This window comes from Bos taurus, chromosome 4 (assembly GCF_002263795.3).
Source record: "Bos taurus isolate L1 Dominette 01449 registration number 42190680 breed Hereford chromosome 4, ARS-UCD2.0, whole genome shotgun sequence".
NCBI lineage: Eukaryota > Metazoa > Chordata > Mammalia > Artiodactyla > Bovidae > Bos > Bos taurus.
In genome coordinates, this window is record NC_037331.1 from 103,031,225 (window position 1) to 103,051,656 (window position 20,432).

The 20,432-nt window shown below is 48.0% G+C and overlaps 1 protein-coding gene across 9 annotated transcripts in view; it reads right to left on the reverse strand.

Annotated features, from left to right (window-relative positions):
• Nucleotides 1–7,687: 7,687 nt before the first annotated feature.
• Nucleotides 7,688–20,432, reverse strand: part of HIPK2 (homeodomain interacting protein kinase 2) — a 203,910-nt gene continuing 191,165 nt past the window's right edge. For all 9 annotated transcript variants that reach the window (XM_059885508.1, XM_059885503.1, NM_001372119.1 and 6 more), the window contains one exon: nt 7,688–19,769. In XM_059885508.1, the coding sequence (XP_059741491.1) occupies nt 19,299–19,769 (471 nt within the window). In that variant the 3' untranslated portion in view covers nt 7,688–19,298. The remainder of the gene's footprint in view (nt 19,770–20,432) is intronic.

Here is a 20,432-nt window from a genome sequence, read left to right on the forward strand (position 1 = left end):
GATCGAGCCTGTGTCCCCTGCATAAGCAGGCAGATTCTTTACCACTGAGCTACCAAGGAAGCCCTGCACGAGATTCATGATTCTAAAAGTTGAGGTTTTCATAAATTTTGGAAGATTCCTTACCTCTGTCTCTAAATATTTCTCCTGCCTGACTCTTTTCTCTCCTTCCTGGACTCCAATTAAGGCTGTTGGGTTTGTCGTACCTTTTATCCTGTTATCTTACCAGACTGACTTGTTAGTTCTATATTTCAGCAGACTGATCAGGCTTTTTAATTGCACGTGCATCCAATGTTTTATTAAAACAAAGCGTGGGTCACCATGATTCCAACTCCTGAAATCAGCTTCATTTCTCTGTCCAGCTGCTAAGCCAGTGCCATGGATTTTATTTTACCTGTTTGCTACAGTAGTACCTCACTTTCAGAAACCAATGTCTATATTAGTCAGGATAGGCTAATTGCTATAATTTATTGTTGTCGCTTAGTGGTTAAGTTGTGTCTGACTCTTTGCGACCCCATGGACTGTAGCCTACCGAGTTCCTCTGTCCATGGCATTTCCCAGGCAAGAATACTGGAATGGTTTGCCATTTCCTTCTCCAGGGGTATTCCCAACCTAGGGATCAAAACTGCAATTGCTGTAACAAACAACCCGAAAATTCCAGTGGCTTAAATATTATAAAAAGGCTTTTTCTTACTCTTTGTGGCTTTGTCCAACATGGTTTTATTAGGAGGCCATGAAGTCATTCGGTGGTCCCACGGTTCTCCGAGCTTTCAAAGTCCTTCATTAGCTCTTCCACACTTGGCCAGAAATTGAGGAAAGAGAGCGCGGATAAAAGTAGGAGAGTTTTTTTAGGGCTATTTAAAAAAATATATTTATTTGACTGTGCTGGATCTTAGTTGCAGCACTTGGGATCTTTGGTCTTAGTTGTAGCACACGGGAGCTTTTAGTTCTGGTGTGTGAACTCTTAGTTGCAGCATCTGGGATCTAGTTCCCTGACCAGGGACTGTACCCAGGCCCACTACATTGGGAACTTGGAGTCTAGCTATTGGACCACCAGGGAAGTCCTGGGCCAGCCATATCTATACGCAAAGAAAGCTAGGAAATATAATCTGGCTCTGTGCTCAGCAAGAAGAGGAAACGACTTTGAGAGTATCCAATTAGTCTTTGCCACTGTTGGCATTATCCCTGTTTTACAGAAAAGAAATCTGAGGCTTGAGAGGTTAAGTGATCTCTCAGCTTTTACCATCATAAACAACAGAGCCTGGAATTGGACCCAATATGGCTGACTCCAAAGCCATGCTCTGAATTGCTCTGTTACGGATAATGCCTTCTCTCTTATGCCTCATTGGCCAGTGCTATCTTAAGACCTGGGGCAATCATTTCTCCTTTAGAAGGGCTTCTTCCAAGCACCCACTTTTTCTATTCTGGTTCTGCCTTTTTATATATCAATGGGTAATTTTTTCTCTTATAAGCAGTCTGGTCCATGAGCTTTTCAGTTCAGTTCAGTCGTTCAGTTGTATCCAACTCTTTGCAACCCCATGGAATGGCAGCATGCCAGGCTTCCCTGTCCATCACCAACTCCCAGAGCTGCTCAAACTCACATCCATCGAGTCAGTGATGCCATCCAACCATCTCATCCTCTGTCGTTCCCTTCTGCCCCTGCCTTCAATCTTTCCTAGCATCAGGGTCTTTTCCAGTGAGTCAGTCCTTTGCATCAGGTGGCTGAAGTATTAGAGCTTCAACTTCAGCATAGTCTTTCCAATGAATATTCAGGACTGATTTCCTTTAGGATTGACTGGTTTGATCTCCTTGCAGTCCAAGGGACTCTCAAGAGTCTTCTCCAACACCACACTTCAAAAGCATCAATTTTTCGGTGCTCAGCTTTCTTTATGGTCCAACTTTCACATCCATACATGACTACTGGAAAAACCATAACTTTGACTAGACAGAACTTTGTCAGCGATGCCTCTGCTTTTTAATATGCTGTCTTTGGTCATAGATATTCTTCCAAGGAACAAGCACGTTTTAATTTCATGGCTGCAGTCACCATCTGCAGTGATTTTGGAGCCCAAGAAAATGAAGTCTATCACTGTTTCCATTTTTCCCCATCTATTTGTCATGAAGTGATGGGACTGGATGCCATGACGTTAGTTTTTTGAATGTTGAGTTTTAAACCAGCTTTTCTACTCTCCTATTTCACTTTCATCAAGAGGCTGTTTATTTCCTCTTTGCTTTCTGCCATAAGGGTGGTGTCATCTGCATATCTGAGGTTATTGATATTTCTCCTTGTGATTATGATTCCAGTTTGTGCTTCATCCAGTCTGGCATTTCGCATGATATACTCCGCATATAAATTAAATTAAGTAGGGTGACAATATACAGCCTTGACATACTCCTTTCTCAATTTGGAACCAGTTCCTTGTTCCATGTCAGATTCTAACCGTTGCTTCTTGATTTGCATACAGGTTTCTCAGGAGGCAGGTAAGGTGGTCTGGTATTCCCATCTCTTGAATAATTTTCAACAGTTTGTTGTGAGCCACACAGTCAAAGGCTTTGGTATAGTCAATAAAGTAGATGTTTTTCTGGAACTCAGTCTGCAGCAGATAAACAGTCTGAGAGCCACAGCAATAAGACATCCAAACAGAATACAAAAAGACATAGAAGCAGAAGTTAAGTGGTTCTGGAGAAGGGTACCTGCACTCCAGTGTTTTATATGTGCTGGTCAAATGCCGAGTGTGTCGGTAGATGGGACTAGATCTATAGATGGATGTGTGTAAAGAGAGCACTCGTGAATGGGAATTAGATGGTCGTCTTACCAAACCAACGTTGTCTTGCTGATGCACAGTGATTGGAAAAAGGTTTGGAATCACTCTCTGTGCAGATGTAACCAAGCTACCAGCCTCTGCAGGGGTCCAGCTGGAGGGTCGCTGGCCTATCCATTTTACCCGGCTCAGTTGAACTAGATGCAGCTGCAATTCCAAATTCCTAGAAAACGACTCAGGCAAAGATCTTACTGTTCAGGTTAAAAGCTGCTTGGAGGACACGTGATTGTGAAAGTGCTCTGGATCAGCGGAGGCAGGTGGAATGGACTTGATTAATCATCGTGCATGGTTTCAGGCTCACAAGACTGGAGGACTATCTGACTTCTGGCTGTTTCTTCTCTGTAGAGTGAGGATTGGAGAAGGCAATGGCACCCCACTCCAGTACTCTTGCCTGGAAAATCCCATGGGCAGAGGAGCCTGGTAGGCTGGAGTCCATGGGGTCGCTAAGAGTCGGACACGACTGAGTGACTTCACTTTCACTTTTCACTTTCATGCATTGGAGAAGGAAATGGCAACCTACTCCAGTGTTCTTGCCTGGAGAATCCAGGGACGGGGGAGCCTGGTGGGCTGCCGTCTCTGGGGTTGCACAGAGCCGGACACCATTGAAGTGACTTAGCAGCAGCAGAGTGAGGATTAGGGTTGTTGCTGAATAGGGTGTTGGGGGGGGGGTTGGTGGTGGGAGGGAATGGTTTCCAACCTCAAGCAGCACCAGGCAGTGTAAGGAAAGTAGATCTTCTAAGGAAGATCTGTTGGAGGATGTTTGCATGGCTCAAGTTGGGCCTACATCGTGCCAGGTGGGGGAGGGAGGGCCCAAGGGCAGAAGGGAGGGACTGAACACAGTGAAGAGGTCATGAAGACACCTGCCCCATCACTGTTACATTTACACTTTGCTCTTGGTGTATTCTCTGCTTTTACACTTACTTGATATTTGCTTGTGTGTGTGTGCTTAGTTGCTCAGTTGTGTCTGACTCTTTGCAGCCTCATGGACTGTATAGCACGTCAGGCTCCTCTGTCCATGGAGATTTTACAGGCAAGGATACTGGAGGGGTTATTTGCTTAAGCTTAGCTATTCCCAGGGAACAGTTAGGAAACATGTAAATCAGACTCTTGCCGAAAACGTAGTGCACGTGGCTGTTCGGCAGGACCTCCAGGACCCAGCAATATGCCCCCAAAGGAAGGGGAGCTTTGTGAGGTGAGAGCACCTCCCCCCAGAAGCAAAGCGCCAGGGAGCAGAGTCCGGAGCTGCCTGCTGCATGAAAGCGCCACCTACCTCCTGGCTTGGCCTTCCTCTAGGGGCTCCTTGGCTCTGCTGGGAAATAGTATTTATTATTGGCCTCTAGAGTTCCACTTTCTGTTCATCATCAGTTCAAGGAAAGCAGTGTTTGTTTTTTTTTTTTTTTTGCTTGGAGGAACATATTGACATCAGTAGCTTTGTCTTTTCACTTATTATTTTACAAATTTTATTTATTTATTTTCCTGCTGTACAACAATGTGAATCAGCCATGCGTATGAGCTCAGTAGTCTCAGCTGTGTTGACTCTATGCAACCCTTTGGGCCATAGTCCACCAGGCTCCTCTGTCCATGGAGATTCTCCAGATAAGAATACTGGAGTGGGTTGCCAAGCCCCACTCCAGGGAATCTTCCTGACCCAAGGATCGAACCTGGGTCTCTTACCTCTTCTGCATTGGCAGGCAGGTTCTTTACCCACTGAGCCACCTGGGAATATGTGTGTGTGTGTGTGTGTGTGTGTGTGTGTGTGTGTATATATATATCCCCTGCCTCTTGAACCTTCCTCCCACCCATTCCCCCATCCCGCCCCTCTAGGTCATCACAGAGCACTGAGTTGACTTCCCTGTGCTCTACGGCAGCTTCCCACCAGCTATCTATTTTACACACAGTGGTGTCATGCAAAGAGTTGACTCATCGGAAAAGACTGATGCTGGGAGGGATTGAGGGCAGGAGGAGAAGGGGACGACAGAGGATGAGATGGCAGGATGGTATCACTGACTCAATGGACATGAGTTTGGGTAAACTCCGGGAGTTGGTGATGGACAGGGAGGCCTGGCGTGCTTCGATTCATGGGGTCGCAAAGAGTCAGACACGACTGATCGACTGAAGTGAACTGAAGTGAACTGTCAATGCTGCTCTCCCAATTTGTCCCACCCTCCCCTTCTCACTGTGTCTACAAATCTGTTCTCTATCTCTGTGTCTCTATCCTTGCCCTGCAAATAGGTTCATCGGAACCATTTTTTGTAGATTCCATATGTATGTATTAATATACAATATTTGTTCTTCTGTCTTTTCACTTTAGATTTAAATAACTTTCCAGAGACACTAATGGTGAGATCTTAAACACAGCTGCCCTGTATCTCCCGTTGACATGCTCTTATCTCACTTGGAATATAGGCTCTGCTTCTTCTCCATTTCCATGGGCTGTGATCCCTGGAGTGCATTTCTCACTGAAGAAGTTTGTTGGACGAGTTCTGAAGTTCTGTCAAAATTTTTTGCATGGATTTTTACGGAACTTGAGTTTTGGTTGAGTTGCATTTAGGGTTTATTTGTCCTGAATTCTGGGACACATGGAATTTGGCCAGCGGGAAGGTGGGTTGATTGGGCAATGAAGGCAGCCTGATGTAGTGTGTTCATTTATCCAAATATTTCTTGACCTCCTACTCTGCCTAGCAGGGTAATAGAAGGCATGGAAATAAGAGATGAGAGAAAAATCCTTACCTGCAAGGAATTTGTGGTCCCTGGGGAAGGAAAATCAGGAAAAAAAGGTTGACAGTGTGGCTTACTAAGAAGTATGCACAAGAGGTTGTGGTCAGGGACACCCACCCTATCAGGAGCCTGAGGACGAGCCCACCATAGGGATGACTCAGGCTGGTTCTCGAAGGGCACCCGGTGTGAGACAAGCAGGAGAATCCCAGGTAAAGGGCAGATGCTTGACAAGAAAGAGCTCTGAAGAGAGGAAGGGACTCTGGGTGCAGGCCCTTCTTCCTCTGAGGCTGAAGGGAGAAAGGCTTGTGAGGCACAGGCTTCAGGAGGGCATGGGATTGAGAGAGCCCTGTGGGGGCCTGGATTTCTCTGGGTGACTCTGCAGAGTAGGGATTGTGGCTGGAGAGAATGGCAAGTTTTCAAGCAGCCACACATGGAGCCAATGACGAGCACAGATGCTGGCCCAAGGTCCCCATGGTTCTGGGAGCCAGGGTGGAGAAGCAGAGCCATAGATAGTTGAATTCACAGTGAGTAGGTGTAGCAGGAAGCTCAGGGTACCAGCCAAAAGGGTGTGCATGCAAAGTCACTTCAATCGTGTCCAACTCTGCAACACTATGGACTGTATCGAGCCAGGCTCCTCTGTCCATGGGATTCTCCAGGCAAGAATACTAGAGTGGGTTGCCATGCCCTCCTCCAAGGGATCGTCCCAACACAGGGACCAAGCTGCATCTCCTGTGTCTCCTGGATTGGCAGGTTCTTTACCACTAGCATCACCTGGGAAGAAGGGATTCCCTGGTGGTCCAATGGTTAGGACTCCATGCTTCCACTGCTGAAGGCATGGGTTCAACCCCTGGTCAGGGAACTAATATCCCTCAAGCCTGGTGGTACGGCCAAAAAAAGAGAAGGTGGGTGGGGAGAGTTTAGGCTGGTTGGGGACCTTATGAAACCTGGAGACACAGAAAATGGAGGCCCAGGAGCCTGGCATTCCTGAGGCCTGAGAACACTGGCCACGCAGGACAGGATAAGAGTGCTGGGTGAGGAAACTGGAGTTGCCGGGGGTGTAATATGGTACAGCTGCTGTGGAAAATTTTGGCAATTCCTCAAAAAGTGAAGAATCACCATACAACCCAGCAATTCCACATTCAGGTATTTATCCCAAAGAACTGAAAGCGGGGACTCAGGCGCTTACATCCCCGTGTTTCCAGCAGCATGGTTCACAGAAGCCAGAAGTTGAGTCGTTACTCACTTGTCCATTAACAATGAATGGACAGACCAAATGTGGTGTACACAAGCAATGGAGTGGCCCCAGTCTTTGAAGGGAATGAAATTCGGATGCGTGCTATAACATGAGTAGACGGACCTTGAAAACGCTGTTGAGTAAAAGAAGCCAGACACAAAAGGGCAAATATTGTACTGATCCACTTACATCAAGTGTCTTTGTTGTTGTTCAGTCTAGAAAAGGAAAATTTAGAGACAGAAAGTAGGAGGTGGTTTGGGACGATGAAAGTTCTAGAAATAGCTAGTGGTGAGGTTTGCACAACATTGTGAATGTAACTAATTGATAGTACATTTTAAAGTGGTTAAGATGGTAACTTTTATGTATATTTTAACCACTTTAGAAAAGATTGCTGGAAGGGTGAGAAGGCCCAGTCAGAGGGATGTGGAGTTTCTCACGGTGGTAGAGTGCTGGTGGGCAGTGCTGGGGGGGCCCTGGTGCTGGTGAGTGGGGGGCTGCCTGGCACTGAAGTCTGGTGAGATGGTGGGCCTGGGTGCACAGGATGGTGACCTCCCACTCAGATCTGGGATGACTTTGGGGAGTGCTTGGGACAGCAGATGATAGCAACGCCTTAGCCCTTAGGGATGGAGCTGGGAAACGGCGAGCTGAGTCAGTGGCAGTGAGGAGACGACCCCCTGTCCAGCTGCCCTGTCCAGCTGCCCAGGAGCAGGTAGTGACATGACCTCAAGACCTCCCCTCTTCAGGCACATACATTCCTGCTGGCAGATTTAAAATGCAGTGGTGGGTTATGAATGTGTTCAGAGGTATTAAATATTTTCCAGAGGGCTAAATAACTTAAGCTGTGACTCGTATTAACAACCTCTGCAGTCTCAGAACTGGTCTGGCTCTAGAATAAATAAACGTGCCAGGGCGAGTGTACAGTGATTCCAAACAGTTTAATGTAATTCCAAGACAAAGTGTGATTACATTTCTACACATATACAATATGCATATGTGAGTTTACAAATTTTAATTAATAACTCGTTTCACCTCAGAGACCGAAAAAATGATCAAAAAGAAACTGTGAGTAACAAGCTATAACATAGTTCACCACAACGGGACCCCCCCCTTCCTCACCCTACAGTTAGTAATATTACAATTAAAATAACTATATTCTTCTATAATTTTTTTCTGTTAAAATCATCTCATAAATTTACAATGCTATTATTAGTTTCCAAGACTAATATAAATTCACTCCATTTTTCTACAACAAAAATGATCATTAATTTAGAAGCACACGACGTCATGATGAAAAACACAAGCATTTTAGTAGCAAGGACTGGATCAGTTAAGAATTATTTTTCTTGTAAAACATTCTAAAGCCAAGTAAAATATCCATTCTTATAACATACCTATAATATGAGACTAAGGAATAGGTTACATATAGGCCTACGACACATTGGTTTGTCTTTTTTTAAAAAAAGTAGACATTTATAAATAAAAAAAGAAAAGAGGGACAATTCACATAGGAAAAAGAGGTACACGAGAAAATACTGTTGCACGCAATAATTTTCACAAAGATTAACATGGATTAACACTTTTTTTTTTTATTATTACAGAAACCGTACAGTGAAGGAACACAACAGACCAGGGCTTCTGTAGGGTAACTGAGCTGAGATGACCTGGTAGAGAGAGATCTGGGCGAGATGGCCCTGGGGAGGAGCCACGTTCCTTGGACCGGTGACCGAGCCTCACCGGATCTCCTCTTCCCTGCTCTCTTTCTGGGGAGTGAGTCTTTCTATCCAGAGTGTCCTGATGTGTGGGCAGTTGAAAGGTAAACATTTCTACAGATGCCTTCTCTTTCCATCCTAATGGATACCATTTTTGGAAACGGGATATAATATCAGAGGCTGCAGCTCAATACATGTGGTCAAAGCAAAATGGGATGGAAAATTCCAGTCATTCTGATGTGCTGTACCGCCCTCCCCCACCCCCCAACACTCATCTCTGCCCTGTTACTGGGGACCCAGAGAGAGCAGCAGTACCCTTTGGGGCCACCGGCCTCCACTGCAGCCCGAGGTGGTGCCTGGGTCCCCCGCATCCTGCTTTTCCAGTCCATGTGCGACGGCGCAGCCTGGGTCATCCCTGGCTCCTCTGATATACCAACCAGCTTCCAAAAGCTCCTCTCCTTCCTCATCCATAAAGCTATACTTTTCCTATCCAAAATTTGGTTTGATATATATATATACACACACATATATATCAACATCTATTATCTATACAGTGATTCTCCTAGACTAGAAATCCTACCGCCCCAAAGTATGACTTCCGGGTCTACTTCATTTGGTTAAAGAAACGCACACAAAGAGGATGAGGAGGTGCTTTGGGGGCCAGAAATGATTGTGCCCTGGAAAAGCCATGGGAGAAAGCTTTAAAGGAGCAGTAACGCAACGGTGAAAGGGTAGAAAGTGACGATGAGACGGCAGGGAGAAACCACGAGCCATGGAGGCGTCTACAGGAGTCTGCCGGAAGGGAGGAGAGGGAACTGGGGTGGGGCACGCTTTAGGTTCCATTCAGAAGTCACAGAAAGCTACGAAGGATGGGCATGGTCAAGTCACTTTCCATTTCCCAAGTTCTTCCTTATAACCTGAGCCAAACTATTAAAATAATAATAATAAAAATAAATCCATTGCCCCTTCAACCAAGCAGGCGAATATCTAACAGGGAGGCAAGACCACCATTGGCAAGGCTAAGTGGATCCTTCTTCCTGGCTCTTGAGAGCTTCCTGGGCGTCCTGGGTGCCTGGGCATGGATGGGGCTGTGGGGACATCAGGGCGGAAGCCAAGGTGGCCACGTGTGGGGGCGGTGGGGGGAGCAGTGCCCCAACACAAGAGGGCAAGGGTGCTGGGAGGTTTGCGTGGAGGCTGGCTGAAAGGAAATGAGAGAGAAGGCAGAGCCCTTTTTTCAGATACAGCATATTTACTAAAAAAAAAAAAAAAAAAAAAAGCTAATTTCTATTCCTCTGTTTTTTTAAAAATATGATTAAGCCCCAAAGACAATGACATAAAATATATTTGGTTATTTAAATCACGGGAGAAAACCAGAGGAAAGTGATAGTTGAATTAGGAGAGGCAAGACAAAAACTATTTTACAGTGACATTTCCAACCGAATACTGTGATAAGAACGTGCTATCAACAGAGTTCACAAGGAAAAAGCAAGTGCATTAAGAACCACCACCAGTTCCCTGGTCCCAGGTGTTCTGCAGCTTTTAAGGTGTTATTTGCTAAAGGAATGCCCTTTGGATCACAGTAGGTCCTCTGCGCTAAGGTTGTGGCACAAAAGAAGAAATGAACCAAAACATTTAGGGCAACTGGTGCCCTCCAGGCTGCTTCTGCATGGCGACGGGGCCTCTCAATTGTGACCTCTACTTGGATAGATCTCATCATCTGCCCCCCTAGCTGCCCTTCAGTCTCCAGTCCCTTCCTCCTGCTCAGCAGCACTTACAATCTCTAGAAAAAAAGAGTCTAGGCCTCTCCTTTGGGGTCGGCCCACCCCCACGCCTGGAGGATGTACTACTTACCCTCTGTTTACTGAATAAAACACTGAGCTGTTAAAAAAAAAAAAAAAATCTAGATCCCACCTCCTAATGACCTAGGCTTCAAACAGAAGTTTGATAAAGAGTAAAAAGTAAACATATCCTTTTACACTTTGTTTTAAAGGACAAAAGGAATTAAATGACAGCAGATATATGGAAAACTCAACCAGTAAATATAGGCACGGGGGTGTATGACTCTCCCCTGCAAAACACCAATCAGAGTATTGCTGGGGCCCCAGAAATAGCAGCTGTACCCTTGGGGCCACCTGAATCCCAGTGTCTTCTACTGCCTGGTGCCTGCAAGTCAGTGGGTCGATTAATAAATTAAACATTCAAATCAAGACAAAATCAATGAACCAGATGTCTATTCTCTCTGCCTCTTCCAAGATGTCAAAAGGAAGGCCTTGACCACCAGTGTGCATATCACGTGGCACATCTTTGCACCTGGCCCAGGCTGTGGACTCACCCCTTCCTGCTCAGCCTGGAAATCCCTTTACATTCTCTCGAGTTCCCATGGAAACCAGCAATACGGATGGAAATGCTCACGGTGCGCTACAGTAGGGGCAGAACACACCTGCCTTGGGGGAATGTGGCCTCCAACTGAAGAGGCAATTGCTGGGGTCCGAAGATGTCAGTTATAAACAGAAATTTTCTTTAAAAAGTACCAGTTTAAATGTAAACTATAAAATACTTTAACTATAAAACGTGGCCAGAAATATGTTTAGTTATCCACAGTCAATTGTTTATAGTTTATGCACTTAAAACGTGACTCTCTTGATATCTTAGAAGGCTAACAGCATTTTACAGTAGCTAAAAACATATATACTTAAACATGTGCATTTGAAACTCACATTTGAAAACACAAAGAATATTCTCTCCCTTGGTTTAATTTCTGTTGTAAAGATTACCTATTTTCAGAGTTCACTTAAGCAACAACGACCAGGATGTGCAGTAATCATTGTTTTCAGCCCACACAGAGTTTATATTTATAGTCTTTTAAATTCCAAGAGCAAGCTGGCTACATGATTTCAAAAAAGGCTAAAACCAGGATGAATGCCCACATTTGAGGTAATTATTGCCATCAGGTCACAGTTTGTGTAAGATAACGTATCTAAAACCTTCTTAAAAAAAAAAAAAAAAGAAGTCTTCAGGTGTTCTGTCAAGAATTCCAGAATACCTATTCAAACCAACCAGGATCTCAAATTCTGATTCGCTGGGTTTGCTTCCAATGGAATTAAAGCTCTAGAAGACTCTAGAACTTGTGTTAACTACCTAAGAATTGAGGCAAACATGTCTGGAGCCAGTCAATAAGGAAATTTTTAAAGGAAAAAAAAAAGAAACTGAAAACCCCATTCCAAACAACTGCAGAGATATTTCGTAACAAATGGTAATGGTTTTCCACAAAATGAAAAATCTAGTTCTAAAGCATTGCTAAATTCTTGCCACCTTTCAACCAAAGGAAACACGTTTCTACGTTACTGTTAATCTCCCACCTCAGCCAGAGGCTCCCCTTCCTTGTATCCTGAAAGTTGGCTAATTTTTCTTCAGTTTGCACAACATGTTGCTTCCCATTTCTTTGAGAAGGCTATCTTGAAAGAAAACTTAATTTTGTTCCTCTTTCTAAATATCATCTTGATCTTGTCTCTTTTTTCCTTTTTTTTTTTTTTTAATTTTTTAAACACAAAGAAAAAACAGTTCCTGGACACCAGACTCACACGTGATTATTTACAAATTTGGTGTGAATCCTGCCTTTGGTTCTACCCAGAGCTGAAGGGTGGATTGATTACAGAGACCAGAGTCGTTATGATATTTATCAGTGCAGTAAAAAATAGTATTTTGAAGAAAATATATACTTTTAGTATTGCCTTTCTAGAATTAACTATAAGCAAGAAAAAAATATTTTTTTAAAAGAAGAAAAGAACACTTTTTTTTTTCTTCACTCTTATAAGAGTTTGTCGCAGCAGCAGCACTGCTAAAGCTAGTTGGTGCACTGAAAAGGAATCGAAAATGAACCCTACTATGATTAATCAAAAGAAACTCCCCTAAGATTTTCTCTAAAAGTCAAACTAATTCTGCCCTTGCTGCCTGGATCAGATTCAGGACTCCCTCTACATACAGACCTTCTGCTGAGCTCTGCGCACAGGGCAGGGGTGGTGCGGGGCAACGCTCCTGTGAGGCCCTTCTTCGCACACACTCCCAGGAGACAGCTGAGGCCAGCGTCTGTGAGCTGGGCAGACCCAGGTCACGGCCGGCCTTCCCTACTGGCTTGTGTGACCCTGGGCTGGTTACCAGTTCACCAAGCCATCTGCCTCATCTGTAAAGGGACTAGTACTGCCGATTTCATAGGGCTGTTATGAAGACGAAATGAAACGGGATAAACAGGAGCGACTTCCAGCACAGTGTCTGGCACACAGTCAATGGGAGCATCATAGACGGATCACCAGAAACACGAGGCCACTCACTGATGATTATTTAACAAGGGAAACAAATTCTGTTAGTAAAGGTCTCAAGAACACAAAATTTCACTAGAAGCTCGGGGATTTGGGGCCACCCCCAATCCTTGTATTTCCTTTCCTTAACACAGCCTACTTTCTCAGAGAGTCGACTGTCTCATCAACTTCCTCCTCTGTAAATGGAGGAGAGGGGTGTTGTGAATAGGGGTGGGTCTGAGGGTACCGGGAGGCCGTGCTCACTAAGGGCTTGGGATGAGCCTGGTGTATTGAAAGCATTCAACAAATGTTGGCTCCTACTCGAAGGACATGGCAAGTTTTAACAAAGAGACAGTCAACGTGAAATTCTAATGCAATGAGAGTGCAATTAGGGGCTCGCAGAGGCTCCTGGGACTCAAGCTGGGGCGTCAGGAAGCTCCCTTCTGGCAGAGGTACCCTGAGCAAGCATGCCCCGCAGAAGGGTCACTTCTCTGCAGATTCTCACTGAGTCTCAAATGAAGAACTGGCTCAGAGCTGGCTCTCTTGGACTTTTGGGAGCTGCCAGAAGGATGGGAAAAACTTCTCCTAGGTTGGGTTGCTCAAGTGAGTGAGGGTGCCAAAAGCCTTCAAGGGGTTTCTACTGCCTTTAAATATCAGTTTGCCATCTCCATCTCTCCACTGAGTCCCGTCTGTGGAACTCAGAAGTGAGAGTCCTAAGGCATCGAAGTGGAAAAATACTGACCCCCCTGAGCCCGGTCCTGGCGTGCACCTGACCCAGACAGAGCCGCACCTCCTGGCTGGTCTGCTCCGGCAGATACCCGAGGTAACTCAAGGTGAGTTCCACCCACAGATCCATGCAGTACTTCCAGTTTCCTGACAGCAGCAGCATTTGGGGGTTATAAACCTCCACTCCACTTACAAGATGAGCACAGTTTTAAAATAAAGTCAAAAACAAAAAACCCAAAACAAGTCAGGCAAGAGAAGGATATAAACGGGATTGCATCACTGACAGAGTCATTATTGCCGGGAGAGGAAGGACAGAGGAATGCCATTCTGTCCACATCTGGGGGTGTCTTTGAGGAGAGGGTCTTTGGCTAAAGAAAGGAACACTTTCACTTTCCTTTCCAATTTGGTTAGGACAGCTCTAGCTTGCTCAACTCTGAGCCTTCCCCATCTGAAATCTCTAAGACACACCAGAAAGAAAACACAGAGAAGGGGCGAGAAGCAAGTTGGGTCCCTGGGGCTGGAATATTTCATGGCAGAATCGCTTGGGCTGGTGTTGAGCAGTGCTGGGCAAGGTCTTCGACCCACAGAAGGAGCCCTGGCCTCTCTGCTGCTCGAGGGCACCTCGTTTTTCTCTTCTGTTCTGTCCCCGCAGCTACTGAACAGGCCATGGAGAGCCCCACATCCCACCCCACCCCCAGCACCAGAGAACCCAGGACGAGAGCTGGGGCCGGCCAGTCAGCCCACCATGTTTCATCAACCACAGCCCATCAGCAATATTTCCTTAAGCCTCCTCATCTCCTTCCTCCAGTTTCCAAGAAAGTCTGCTCCACTCACTCACACACACTCACACAACCCAAATCCTCCACCACGAGCTTGTTCAAAAATGAGTGTTTGCAATTCCAGAGATCCGGTCGAGGGAAATCTGCCTGTCAGCAGCTGGGCTGATCTTTCCTTGCCTTCCTTACATCCCACAATCTGGTGTCTGGGCGGGTAAAGTCTTCCAGCTCCCACAGCCCACCAGCCACTCACCACCAGTAAGGCCAGAATGCAAAGACAGTCCAGGAGACAACCAACCCTTCCTTTCCCTCTGAATTCGACCAACCACATGCTCCACGTCACAGTATTAATTGGCACCAAGCCTCAGACCCTCCCACCCATCGGCCTGCTCACCCTTCCCTTGGAAACAGCCAAAACATCATGAAAGGAGGCACTAAGCACAGAGATGGCGGTGCAAATACCCGAGGTGCCCGCGAGACGACACGAGCAGAAGCAAATCAACCTGCGGTTCCCAGGGCTCTGGTTACGAGGCTCCCCTTGACCTGTCTTTTTTAGCCTGCCCCTCTGAGCCGTAACCATGTTGCTTCAGTAAAGGAGGATGGAGCCAATTCCAGAGCAGATGATGTTCTAGGGTATTTGTGGTCTACATGAAGACTAGGTTGGCATCTCTCCACTTGGGAGCTGGGTCCTGGGGATGGGCAGCCTTTATTCAGCCTATCTGCCAGGGCGACTCAGGGTTGGAGGATGGGGTGGGAGTTCAAGCAGCTGCTGAGGAACCCACAGAGGGGCTCATCTCTCCCACTAGGGCCTTCTCCGAGGGCTTCAGACCCACAGCTCTGTGCTTGGGTTGGAAGAAAAAGGCAGGTGGGGATGCGGGGAGGATACTAATGTTCGCTGAGTGGTGGGGGGCTGGGCATGGCCTGGCGTCTCCCTTCATTAGCCTCAGTGAAGCCTGTCATTCCAGGCCTTATTTCACCCACCTGGGGCCTGGCAGTTTCTGGGTTTGGTGGGCGGTGTGTGGGCACCTCAAGCTGATTTAGAAAGCCCATGGCACCCAGCATGGTGGCCTAAAGGGCACAGTCAGAGCCCAGTAGGCATCGCTGTAAGGCCCCACTGTGCCCCTCCACTGGCCAACGAGTTCATGGGGGCAGCAGCCCACACTGTCCGAGGACCTGCCGGACACGGTCAGTGCTCTTCTGGCCTCCTACTATCCCTATTTATTATTTTTTTTGCTCCACAGTTTGTCCCTAGAATTGTGTGCAGAGATGTACTGGGTGGGGGCAGGGACTGAAGAAGTGGGCAGTGTGGTTTGTGAGGGGCAGGGAGGCTGACATCTCCCAGGGGAAGGTACCACCTGCCTAAGCACCTTCCATCAGCTCGTTACCTTCAGTGGCTTCTAGGAGGCAACATTATCTATACACTGAAGGGTATAAGCCACACTTCTGGTGGGCTGATGGGAAAAGGGGGGACTTTTAGGGAGGGGGCTGGGTCAGCTCTGGGCAGAGGGCTTTTTTTTTTTTTTTTCCTTGACAGGTCAGTATCAGATGCGAGGCAGGCCCAGGGTCTATTTAGCAGATTTCAGAAGCACAGGGAAGGTTGGAGAGGACCATGCTGAGGGTTCAGCCTCCAAGGAGCCTCCTCAGATCTCTTCCCAGGCCACTGAGAGTCTAGAAAAATCTAGTCTTGATGGTGACCACGAACCATGCTGTCCAGAGCCCAAGTTGGCTTACACAGAGATAAAGGCTTTGATTCTTCTTCAGACTTTTGTTCTCTGGTGGATCATTCTTGACAGCTTTTTCCTGATTCCTGAATCCTTCCTTCTTTTCTTTTCTTTTTGGTCTGACAAAACTGGACATCTGGATGTCCCTCCTGTCTACTCAGATACTCACAGATACAATAAAATAAATTTAAATATTAAAGAGAAAACACAAAGATAACTTGGAATAAATGTGCACTTTAAACCCCCAACTAAAATATCAAAATGATGATTAGGATAATAATTACAAAGGTTAATAACCAAAATAATTAGTACAATAATATTATCTTTATGAGCAGCATGAAACTTTCATTTCCTGATCAGGAAGGAAAGGAAAGAAAATGTCAGGTGAAAGAGTAACTTCCAACTTAAGTAGACAAAATAATTTTCATTAAAGTGGAAGGCTACGTTGTCTTTTCCTGTTAAAAGATCAGATCTAGAAAGCGCTGGAAGTGAACAGTACCAGGGGTCCAGTATGCTACCCAATAAGGCAAAAACGCTGGCTCGTTTGCAGCCATGACTTGTGCGACTGGGCACGGGGAGGGTCGGACGGGGCACTGCTGCCCTCTGGATGCCGCGAGTCCAGAACAGAGATCCGTCCGCAGGCTGGCGTGGCTCCGTGAGTGCTCGGGCTCACGAGTCCTCTGGCACATTCCCCGCCCCCACCCCCATGGACCACTTTCTGGTTGTCTCAGAATGGCGGCACTTCCCCACGTCCAGATAGAAGATGCATTGACTGTGGCGCCATGAAGACACCATTGTGTCCTGCTGTAGGCGGCTCCCCGGCGGACATGGGGTCCTTCCTTCCTTCCAGGCTGAGGCCGGGACTAAGCTGGTTCCAACCTGGGGACCGATTTCTTTGTCGTTTAAGTAGAATTGATGCATGGAGAGGGGATATTTTCCAGAGTTATTTCACATTTCACAGCTAAGAGCTAAGGTAAGGGCTGGGCTTCGTTACTGAATTAGGTCGGATATCAAGATTAAAAACACCTTTCACAGTAGATCGTTAAGGGATACCGCAGGATGGGGAAGGAAAGTGAGGGAGGCGGGTGCGGACTGCTGTTCGTACCCGGGAGCGATCTCTCTGCACCTTGGAAGCTTGGCTTTGGGGTCAGGGGCTCCGCATCAACCATCAAACAGTGAGGACCACAGTTAAAAATCCCGTCTGGGACCAGACAGCACCTCCCAACGTTTTCGTGTGTAACAATAATTTGCTATGGATAGAGACACCTCTCCACCCCCACCCCCACCAGTGTTCAAAGCCTGAGGAAATTTCCAGAACGTTATCAACGATGCACAGAGGGCAAACGGCAAACTTCCTTGGAAATTTGACTGCCCGTGGGCGTGTTTTCCCAAGGGCGGTCCAAGATCACCGGCTCACCCTCGTGAATGTCCCTCCAGCCTTCTGCCCACCCGAAACCTCAAAGACCAGAAACGAAGGCCTGCCTGGGGTAGGCCTGGGTAACGCGAGGAAAGATTTAGCAGCAAATGACGGTTGGCGGTTGTCTACAGAGAAAGGGATCAGGCAAAATGGTTGAGAGAAAAACACAGCCTGGTGGGGTGGGAGGGTGGAAGCAGAGGCCAGATGGGCTGGGCTGGCGGAGTGGAGTGTGGGGCGGGTCTGAGAACACGGGGCGGGCCCCCAGGCCTGCTCTCCGCCCTGCGGACAGGTGGCGACCGACCCGAAGCCAGTGCCGGGCCTGGAGGCTGCAGGCCGCTCCTCTCCTTTGCTCCTTGCGTCAGAAGCAAAGCCAACATTCCTGAAACTGAGATGGGATCTGTGATCCCACAGATCGCAGAGCTAGCCCGCTGGGGGCAGAACTGGGTGAAGGTGCAGGGTGGGGAGTCAGTCTCTCTTGCTTTGTCCACCAGGGGAAGAGCCACGCCAAGCCATCTCCAGCGTCAGCCTCACCCACCACCATCCACCTCCCGCAGCCGTCTACTGACCCACTGGCTCTCCTAGCCCCTGCCAGTTCCCTGACACTCCTCTGCTAGCAAACAGCCCGGGGAAAGACAACAGCTTATTAAAATAAAATTAAAATTAAAAAAAAAAAAAAAAAGGAAAAGACCAGAGTAAAATGTTGCAACAGCACAGAAGAAGGGCTGAAAGGCTGAGACTCGCCTCAGCCGGCTTCTTGGAGTACCGTGGAAGTAAACCCTCAACCGCGTCCCCGGTCGCTAAGGCACTAGGAGGAAAGGATGTAAAAACCAAGTCTGCGAGAGCCGGAGGCGGTGCCGGGGGCGGGAGGGCGCACCTGGACCACCGCGCGGGGGACGTGCCTGCGTGAGATCGCCTTTCTTGTGCAATTACAGTGAGGATAGTCTATTGGTATCAATGGGGTGAACGAAAAGCAGCACAGATAGGTGCACACTGCTACATTTACCAGGGTGCTGGCCACGCCGCGAGCCCTAGGCTATGAGACGCGGGATGCACTCAGAGAGAAGAGACGTTTTCAGAAAAGACCAAAAAAAAAAAAAAAAGCGAGTTTGCAACACACATCATTAATGACATTTTGAGGAATATCATTGCTTAGGGATTTATCCAGAGTGCTCAGAAAAACACACCCTCTCCCGGGGTCCTCCTTCAGCCCAGCTGCCTGCCCGCCCTCCCCAAAGGTCCAGGCAAGTGGACCAGAACTAGGCTCCGCCAACCCCGACCCAACCCCTAGACACCAGACTCCTCAGGCCACAGCCTGGCCTTTCCAGAGGGCTCCCGACCCTTTATAGAGTTCTGGAAAAATCCCTAATCCTTACGTTCAATCATTAAAAATCTATTGGATTTCCGTATCAGGTGTCCCTGACAGCAAATTCTTAAACTCCACTTGCTGCCATATGAAAATAATCTTTGCAAAGTTCATAAAGTTCTTCAAAAACGGAGGCCCCCCTCCCCCTACTTCTGGAATCTTCCGTGGCTCTTCTTCTTCTTTCCAGTTTGGTGCCGAACGGGTTCGTGAGCTGTGGTTTTTTTTTGTTACTGACGTTTTATTTTTAATTTTTTTTCCTTTTTCTTTTTTAAAATAAAAAGCATAATTTTCCCCCCTCCTTAAATCCCTTCCTTTTCAAAATGTTCTCTCCTCCGCTCTCAGTCCTCCTACTTCCTAGTTCAAGTTTCATCTGTGTCCCGTCCCTGCCCCCTGCCCCCCACCCCTGCCCGTTTGCATTGTTTCTGTGCGGCATCTTCAGTACAGAAGCCCCAGATCCCCCCTCCGTCCCTCCTCCTCTCCCTCTGGCCAGCCTCCCTCCCATCCCCTCCCCTTCCAGTGTTTATATGTAAGGGTACTGGTTGACCTTGGCTGGGCTCAGTGGGTATCCAGTGTAGACTGTGGAGGCTGGAGAGGCGCTGATGTAGGTCTGGTGGGCAAACTGGGCTGGATACTGACTCGGGTGTATGGTGGGTGAGGGCAGGACCCGGGGGCCCATGCTCACGGGGACCTGGTGGACGATGCTGGCCGGGTAGGCAGTGTGCTGCACGGTGTGACGCGCCGAGCCTTGGGAGGCCACCAGATGGGCCACGGTGCCCGTGGAGCCCAGGGCCGCGGGTGCTGTGTAGGTGTAGAGGTGGGGCTGGGCAGGGAGGTGGGCGGCGGCGGCGGCGGCGGCCAGGTGGGGGTGCACAGTGCCGTGGCTGGGGCTGTTGTGCGGAAAGGAGTATGGAGCCTGGGCCATCGTGGGAGTGATGTAGGCCTGCTGACGTCGGTGGCTCCCGGCGCGGTCTGCGGCAATGTGCTGTTGAGCCTGGAGAAGGACCAGGAGGACCGTGTTGAGGGGGGTGGGGGGACTGGACATACGCATGCGCAGAAGAGCATGGGGCGGGAGCGGGCAGAGAGGGAGGAAGGTGGGGGGAGTGGGGAGGAGGCGGAAGTGAGGACTTGGGAGAAAGCGGAAGTGAGGGCTGGGGAGGAGAGTCAGGAGGAGGGTGGGGAGGGCGGTGCGGCAGGGATCACAGAAGATGCCTCGTTCACATGCTGGGAAAAATATCAGTCAACCTGTCCAAGAAGCAAGGTGGTGCCCTGCTGTTTCCTGGGCCGGGTGACACACCGACAGAGCCAGCTGCAGAGGCAACAGGAGACAGCATGTCTCCCGAGGACATCCTGCAGCTGTGAAGTGTCACACGGGCCCGTCTCTGAGTGCGGACCACTTTCCTGCCTCACCGTGAAGTCCTGCTCCCCAAACAGCAGGCTCTCAGAAACGTTGCCGTATTCTGAAGTCACATACAAATGAAGCCACCTTCTCTCAGCCAGAGACTGAGTCACAACACACGTGGTCTTATCTTACCTCCCAGCTACTAAGGAAGCAGGGCTGGAGTCCACTTTGCAATTCAGACCTGAGTGATCCTAGACACACAGGCTGAGTGCTGCCCCTGGAGACACCGCCTGGTTGATACTCCCCTGAGTATCA